This window comes from Oryx dammah, unplaced genomic scaffold, assembly GCF_014754425.2.
Source record: "Oryx dammah isolate SB20612 unplaced genomic scaffold, SCBI_Odam_1.1 HiC_scaffold_11, whole genome shotgun sequence".
NCBI lineage: Eukaryota > Metazoa > Chordata > Mammalia > Artiodactyla > Bovidae > Oryx > Oryx dammah.
Genome location: NW_024070195.1, coordinates 42,768,878 through 42,777,109, shown reverse-complemented (window position 1 = coordinate 42,777,109; position 8,232 = coordinate 42,768,878). Strand labels below are relative to the sequence as shown.

The window sequence follows — 8,232 nt, the reverse complement described above, 5'->3', positions numbered from 1 at the left end:
AGTGCTTGTTCTGCCACTGGCTCAGCATGTGGGCAAAAAATGCTATTTCTCTGGCCTCACTTTCCTCGTGTAAAACAGAAGAGCCCATGCAAATCTTATTCCATGGGTCTCAATGCTTGATCATAGGCACACGCTTTGCTAATATATGCACCATTTATGGCCAAACCCTCTCTGAGCTTTACTTCCCCCTTTATGGCACGACCAGAATCTGACCTTTGTAAATTAAAATAGTAAATAAGAGAGTCATTTCTGTATATTTCATGATTTATTTGCTGGCAGGGGATTTGTTTGGGAGAATATGTTTTCCTTCCAAATCCAGTGGATGAGCCGTGCACATTTCTGGGTCCTCTCTGGGTTGGGGGGATCCAAGTTCTGTCCACCTTCTCCCCTGAGTGGCCTGTCACTGGGCTGCTGGAGAAAAGCAAAGGAGGTTTGCAGCTCAGAAGGGTCAGCAGATCCGTTTATGAAACCACCTTGTGAATCTGTCTGCAGGTCTGAGGGAGGAGGGGAGGTCTGGCCAGGTCTGCCTCCAGCTTTCTGTCTTGCCTGGGGCTAGGAATGTAACCTCCCTGCCCCCAAACAACACTTCCTCCCCCCTCTCCTCTCCTCCTGGGGACTAGGAGAAGAAATTAGTAGCTGGTTGTCAGATAAGACCTAGCTTTGCACCAATGACTCAGGCTGACCTTGACTTAGGCAATGCCAAATGGGGCTGAGGACTTCGATTGGCAGAAAGAATGGGGTGGGGTGGGGTAGAAATTGCAGGCTTTTGTGGCTACTCTGCCCCAGGGTTTCCTTCAGAGTCACCATCCAGCCCCAGGGGCGCCTGGGGAGGGAAGGAATGGCTCTCTGCAGAAGGAGGCTTGCGGTCTTTGTCACTTGTAATCCCCTGCCAGGCAGACGTTAGGGGAAGGGGTCTGGGGCCTGGAGATACCCCTGGCTGGGAAATGAGGCTCCCCACCTGCGACGGCCATCTGAGCCCCACCTCCACGTACACCACCGCCCCTTTCCCGCGCCGCCCCTCTCCCCGCCTCCCCCCACCGTGATTAGGCTCCCCTCGGAGATGGGGTCGGGTGGGGGAGCTTGTAGGAGAAGACAGCTTCTGGTTCTCAAGGGCAAAGCAGAGAAACAAATGACAGCCCCTCGAAATCCTACTGGGCTGCGCTGAAGGAGGTGAACCCGGAGGTGCCCGCCCACCCCGTACCCCCATACCCTTCCGGGAGGATGGCAGCACCTTGCGCAGCAGCCCTTCCAGGGTGGCCTGGTACTTTTCCAGCTGCCTGGAGTTCATCCTCATTCCAATTTCCACAGGAGCAGTCAGCTGTGAAATAAGGCAGCGTTAACAAGAAGGGAGCGCAAGCCGTTAATCCCTGGGTGCCTACAGGTGGCGGGCTGGACTGCAAGGACCACCGCCCCCCACTCCTCCCCATTCTGGGGGGGCGGGGAAATGGAAGGGGTCTGCTGGGAATTCTGGCCTCTCCCCTCAGTCTCACCTGGGGCCAGAGCCTGAGACCAGCTGGGAGGGAGGAGGGTCACCTCCCCTCCCCTGGTGGGGAGTCTGAGGAAGCAAATGCCCTTCCGCTTCCCCTGAATTATAGCTAAAACGTGGGAGTCTTATTAGGTGCCAGGTGTCCTTCTAAGTCCTGTTAAGCCTCTCAATAATACTATGTTGCTAGGTAGAGACTATTAGAGCTCCCATTTTGCAGATGAGGAAACTGAGGACAAACAGCAGTTGAGTCACTTGCTCAAGGTCATACAAGGTTCCAAGTAGCAGAGGGAGAAGGGCAGCCAGGGGGCCTGGCTCCAGGGTCCATGCGGGGACCCATAGGCTACCCTTGGGTGGAGGAGCTGTCTGGAGGCTCTCCACCTGGGTGAGGGGAGAGGGGCAGAGCCAGGGGGAGCCAGCTGATCTCACCAGCACCCTCAGAGCTTCCCGGTTCTGTGCTCTTGCTGCACAAGCCAGCGGGCAGACTTGGAGACCCCCTGACCCTGGAGAGCCATGGTGGAGGAGTCCCAGGCCCACTGCCCCTCCTCCTACCCAGCTCACTGGGGGTGGGAAATGGGCTCAGGAGGCCTGAGGACAGCCTTAGGGGCTGCTCTGCAGACTCAGGCTTCCAGCCCTGCTGCCGGCTGGACTGGATGACCCAGAATGGCTCTCATGGTTCTGGGGGAAGGAGAGGGGGCAAGAGGTACCCATCCCAGCTTGGAACCCTCAGCAGCCTCCCAGGCATCTTGCCGGGCCTCCCAGGCCCTGCTGGCCTCTTTGCCCCCCTCAAACCCTCCTGGGCCTCTAGGGCCTCAGAGTGGGGCCTCTGCACTCGCTCTTCTTTCTTCTGGGATGTTCTTGCTCTAGCTGTTTGCATGGGTGGCCCCTTCTTAACCTCCAAGTTTCAAATCAAATACCACCTCCTCTCCCTGGGGAGAGAATAGGGGAGAGGCCTTCCTTCCCCTCCCCCGCCAGCCCCACTGTCTATCCTGCCTGCTTATTTGGTGCCTGAAACGATTTCTTGTCTCATCCTTCGTGTCTGTCTCTCCCTCCTAGGATGGAGCTCATCACCTGAGTGTCTAGTTCACAGCACATTCTGTGATGCCTGGGGGACCATCCCCCAAGCGGGTCTCTCTGCACTCCCTCCCCCCCTCCCGGATCCGTCACCCCACTCCCCCACCCCGTCACCCCACTCCCCCACCCCGTCTTCTGCTCACCTTGATAACTTCCTGTTTTTCTTCCTGGGGCTCCGCGGGGTCCACAGGGCCCACCTCCTCTGACCTCTGCTGTACACTCAGGGATTCCTTTTGCCCCTTGTACCTCTCCTTTTCCTAGGGGCCGGGCACAAAATCGTGTAAAACTCACCCTCTCTCAAACACTTGTGGCCCTTTGGGGTTCCTATTCGGAGTGCTAAGGGGCCTGACCCCCCCCAACCCCCAACAGGCCAAAAGAATCCCCTTTCCCAGGCGCCTTTCTCCCAGAGCATCTCAGACACCTGGTGACCTCACATCATCCTTGGATTTGCCCACCACCAAGTCAACCCAAAGAGGAATCCTTCCTTTGTAGTTCAAGCATCACACCCAGGTTGTTACTGTTAATTAAGATGCTAAAAATAATGGCCGCCCTTCCTGCATATTAAGTATGGAAAATTAAGCAAAGAGCTTATAAAAAAAAAGATGGCAAGACGGCCCAGCCTGTGAGGGCGCCATGGGGTGGCCCAGAAACTAGAGTCCCTGGGAGGTGATTTATAAGAGGCAAGACAAGGAGATGAATTATGGAGAAAGGAGTCTGCAGCTTCTTCATAAAAATCCCGGTGCCTGGCAATTACAAGGAGGAAACCACAGAGCAGATAAACGCCAAGCACCCTCTCGCTGCCATTTTGCCAGTTTGTGTAGCACCGAGTTTGGCTCTTTCTGTCCAGCCTCTCATCTTGCCAGGCATCCTGCTTGCCAGGCCCCCGGGCACCTAGGTCAGACCCAGACCGTTTCTTCGGTTTTTCTGAGGACGTTCTGGGGATCGGCTCCGGGCCTGCCCGGAGCAGCAGTGATGCGGGACGGTCGGTCGTTGTTTCCGCAGTGGCAGGTGGGAGGAGGTGGGCCTAGGGGATCTCCTGCATCTCTTCGCAGCCCTCTGTGTCTTCTCCTCCCCTGAAGGGGAGCTGGGTCCAGCCTGGCCCTTGTAAAGGACGCCGTTCTCTGTGTCCGTGGCAATCTGCCCTGGACAGAGCGTGTTGCTGCAGAGGCTGCACCTCAGGGCCGTGAGACCCCCAAGAGCACCACTGACTCGTGTATGGGTCCCTGTTGGAACCTAGTCTCAGACACATGGGACATAAAAGCCCCATTTCTTCATCTCACTGAAAAAAAAACGGGGGGGGGGGGCCGGGGACTTCTCTGCTGGTCCAGTATTAAACTTCGCCTTCCAGTGCAGGGGGTGCAGGTTTGATCCCTGGTCAGGAAGCTAAGATCCCACATGCTTTGTGGCCCACAACCAAAACATAAAACAGAGTGTTGTAACAAACTCAATAAAGACTTTTAAAATGGTCCACATAAAAAAATGAACAGAAACAGGGAATTTCCTAGTGGTCCAATGGTTAGGACTCTGCCCTGTCATTGCTGAGGGCCTGGGTTCAATCCCTGGGCAGGGAACTAAGATCCCACAAGCTGTGCAGCAAGGTGAAAAAAAAAAGAGAGAGAGAGAGAAATCGAGAGACAAAGGTGGAAAGGCACTCAGAACTCCGTGACATCTAAGGTAAAAGGCCCAGGGAGGCAGGTCTAGCAGCCATTTTCCACAGGCCGCACCACCTAGGTTCCACTAAGCCTGCCCTGTTTTCTTCTGGGTTCTAAAGAGGAGGCTTTGGCCGCCACTCCCTGGAAAGGCACCTGTCAACGTTTGTGCCCACCTGTCCTTGCATCCTTCTCTCTTGGGGCCCCCAGAGCAGGTTCCCCTCTTCTCCACCAGCCCACCGTGTTTCTGCTCTCCTGAACTCAGTGCATACTGTCAGCATCACTTCTGGACAATTAATCACGTCCTGTCTTGTGACATCTCCCTGCTTTGTTTTCTATCCTGAGTGAATTTGTCATGTTGGCGCCTTGGCTCCCGAGTCAGCTCCTTGAGGATGGGAGGTTCTGAGATTTCCTTGTGTGTCTGACCTCTCACCTGGGGTGGCCCTCTGTGCTGCAGAGATGCTCTGCAAATATTTATTGGCTTGTTAATTGAAAACTTCCCTCGAAAGGATGGGCAGGGGTAGGAAAAGATGTCACCTGTGGGAGCCACTGACACCTTTGTGGTACTGGTGAGGGAGCGAAGGTGGCTGGGCGGATGGCTGGAGCCTGGGGTTATCTGGAGTCCTTCAGGCTCACCTCAGTGTCTCTGGCATATCTGATTAAACATGGGTTTACTGAAGGGATGCTTGTCGTTGAGCAGGCTTGTGGGTCACCTTGGCCACACTGGGGAGGCAGGCAGCCTGGGAATATCTTACTTGCATCCTCTGGACTTCGCCGTAGGTGAAGATGGGAACAAAGCCTTCCGTCTGGGAGGCCAGCATGGCGGCTGCATGCACTACCAGCAGGATGGCCGTGGCCTTGTGGGACAGCATTCTGGAGCTGGACAACGACAGAGAGCCCCTGTCACCCAGTGTAGGGCTCAGGGACAAACCACTGCATCGGAGGCAGGCGCCCTCAGCTCTGGTCCACGCCCCACCTGGGGCTGTGTGATCTTGGGCAAGCTGCTTACCCTCTCTGGATATGGGCCTGGTGTGGGGCGGTACCAGAGGAGCTTAGAGCCCCTTCTAGCTTAGAGCCCCTTCTAGCTTAGAGCCCCTTCTCTGCCCCAGGCCCCAGAGAGAGGCCGCCCTGCCCCCTGCACACCGGAAAAGTATCATTCCAGTTGTTGGCCCTTCCCTTTGTTCCTGGGGAGGTCTTCTGGCATCAGCTGAGCTAATGAAGCAGGAGCACCCCCATACTGCAGATATGCAGTAAACTCTTAGATTATCAGCAGAAGCAAGCCCCAAGATCCAGACAGCCCTGCCTGCTCCCTGAGCCAATTAATAGGATAAGAGGGATGGATCCAGGCCTATCCAGTCCTGCCTGGTGGTACCAGGCCAAGACCCCAGGTCTAGAGAGGAAGGGGTTGAGACCCTCTGCCCAGGTGCAGCAGAGCCAGATGGAAAACTTCAGCTTGGAGCAGCACAGAAGAGCAGGGCAGGGTCCCCGCCTCTCCGGGCCGGCACTGGCTCTCACAAGCGCCTCCTCAGCTCCAGCAAGTCTAGCTGCCTGCTGGCCGCCATCCAGAAACAACCTCCTTCCTGTAACCCCCAGACACCCCCAGGTACAGTGCCACCAGTGCTGGCAAGGTGCCAGCATAAGAGCATGCGGCCGGTCCACATCCCAGAAGTGGGTGTGTCGGGAATGGCTGGCGGGACCTAAACTGCCAGGGAACAGGTGGGCGTGGGGACCACCAGAGTGCAGAGCTGAGAAGGGGGCGGGGTCAGAATGGTGGGGGGCCGGGGGCGTGGCCTGCGGGGCGCCGGCCTGGCTGATTCCTTACACTAGCACACTGGGTCCCATTCCAAGCCGTCCCCACACACTCCTCACACCCGCCTGGGAGCAGACGTGATCCGAGGAGGGGGGAGACCTGCGGAGGTGAAGGGACCCATCTGAAGGCAGTAGGGGCTAGAGGCCGGCCCTTCTGAGGCCTGGTGCCCTCGGCCTCTGCCCACAGAAGAGGGAGACGGGCACCGCAGGGGGCAGAACCCCCGAGCGGGGAGGGGAGGCCGGGGCCGGCCTCTGCTGCAGCAGGGGTGGGGGATTACAGGATTCACATAAGGAGCTTCTGGGGGTCAGCTCGACAGCCCTTGGGCAGGGGATTCCATTGGGAGGAGAGGGTCCTACCCCAGACTGGCCCCCGAGCTTCCCTTTGGGTCCGACTTCGACCATCCCTTTGGAGAGAATCTTCCAAGGCTGCGGACTTGCTCCTTGCCTCGCCAGCAGGACACGTCTCCTCGGTCATCTGAAGGCCCCTTGCCTTCGTGCTCTCTTGCTGCCCCATCCTACGTGGTCTCCCCGTGCTGCTAAACTCCAAGAGTAAGAACAGGAGGGCTCAGATAGCCAATACCTGCCATTCTAGGAGGGTGGGAAGGACCAGCCACCTGCTGAAGACCGCCTCTCAGAAGACGAGGCCCCACTTCTGCTGAGGGGACAGGGCGCGGGTGAGGAGGGGGACTTCAAGTCGCGGACCCCCTCCCCTTGCGGCAGTCTCTGGGCCCCGCCCCCTCGCGGAAGAGCCCACTGTATCACACGGCTCATGCTTCATTTCCTTCGTGGAGAGGCTACAGATCCCTTTCCATTCCAGTGTTCACATTTAATTCACCCCATAAGAATCAATAAAAACGTTAAATAAGAAGGCGAACATCCAACTACTGCTCACTTTCGTGATCCAACTGGCAGCCGGCATGTCACCTACGTTCGTTTGCATTCTGGGCGCTCAGGGTGGGAGCGAGAGCTTTTTCACTGTTGGATGAGCTGCTGACTTTGTCTTTTTCCATCTCTGCGGCTGGAGCTCTAGCGCTTTGGCCAAGGGGGCGGCGGCCTCTTCTTTCCGCTGGTCTTGTCTAGCCACGCCCTCTCTCCCGAGGGCCCCCTGGTCTTTTGTTAACTTCCCGGAGCCCAGGCTCCACGCCGGGCGGGACGGCCCTGCGTCCGTGCCGGGCCCTGGGTTGGGTTCCCGGCCTGCAGTTGATGGCCAGGTCTCCGGGCAGCTTCTCTTTTGCCAGGATTCGTACCCCACCCCGCTCCGTCTCCAGCCCTGCGCGCTGTGTGCGCTTTATCCCGCGCTCTGGAAACCAGGTTGGGGCGCTCGGTCTGGAGCCCGGGAAAGTACTGAAAGGTGACAGAGCACCGCAGGAACAGTGGGCTCACCTAGAGAGCTCTGGACTCAGCGGGCTTGCTCACACGCCATCTTTGGGCTAGGGCTGACCACCCCCACCCGCTTCTCGGGCTACTCACAGTGCACGTGCGGTCTGAGTGGGCGGGGTGCAGCTCTCTCCGCTCGTCTGCTGGGGTCTGGCTGGTCCGACGGGTCCTTATATACCTCCTGCCCTCCCCTTAGAGTCCATTAACCTTTGGCCAGACCTTTGGGTGCTCTGGGTGAGGAGTCTGGATTCCTGGGGCTCGTAGAAACAGCGGGCAGGGCTTGGGCATATAGGCCTTTCCCGGAAGGCCTTTTCCTCGAGGGCAGTCAGGGTGTGGTGCAGGCCAGCCCCCACCCGGATGGCACCCTCCTGTCCACTGAGAACTCACCTGCCGCTCAGAGGATCATTTTAATGAAAGCGCTTTCTTTTTTTCATTACTTAAATATATAATGTTGCTGAGAGTCTCCAGGCGACTCCAGTGATCAGATTCTCTGTCTGCCTGTCAGAGTGCTGTACTAAGGAGATAACTTGTCTTCAGCTTTTCCCCTGAAGCCCCTCATGAAAGAAAAGATGCCAGAGTGTGTGGTAGCATTTCAGCAGATTTGTGAAAAGAAAATGACAGTCCAGACCCAGGGCTGTGGAGGCCCAGAGTGTCCGTGGAGGGCCAGGGAGGGCATAATGCATACAAAAGGTTTGTGGCCTAAATGGGGCACCTATCCAGGAAAACTTTTGTGCTAATTGTGTCAACAAAGTATGTTAAAAGGTGTTGGTCGCTCAGTCCTGTCCGACTCTTTGCAACCTGTGGACTGTAGCCCGCCAGGCTCCTCTGTCCATGGACTTC

At 57.1% G+C, this 8,232-nt stretch overlaps 1 protein-coding gene across 1 annotated transcript; it reads right to left on the bottom strand.

The window, feature by feature from the left end:
• Window positions 1-284: 284 nt before the first annotated feature.
• Window positions 285-5,078, bottom strand: MLN (motilin). Its single transcript, XM_040249085.1, has 4 exons — window positions 4,962-5,078; window positions 2,701-2,814; window positions 1,210-1,318; window positions 285-408 (listed from the first exon to the last, which is right to left on the bottom strand). The coding sequence occupies exons 1-4, from the start codon at window positions 5,076-5,078 to the stop codon at window positions 401-403; spliced, it is 348 nt and encodes a 115-aa protein (XP_040105019.1). The 3' UTR covers window positions 285-400.
• Between the last annotated feature and the right edge of the window lie 3,154 nt (window positions 5,079-8,232).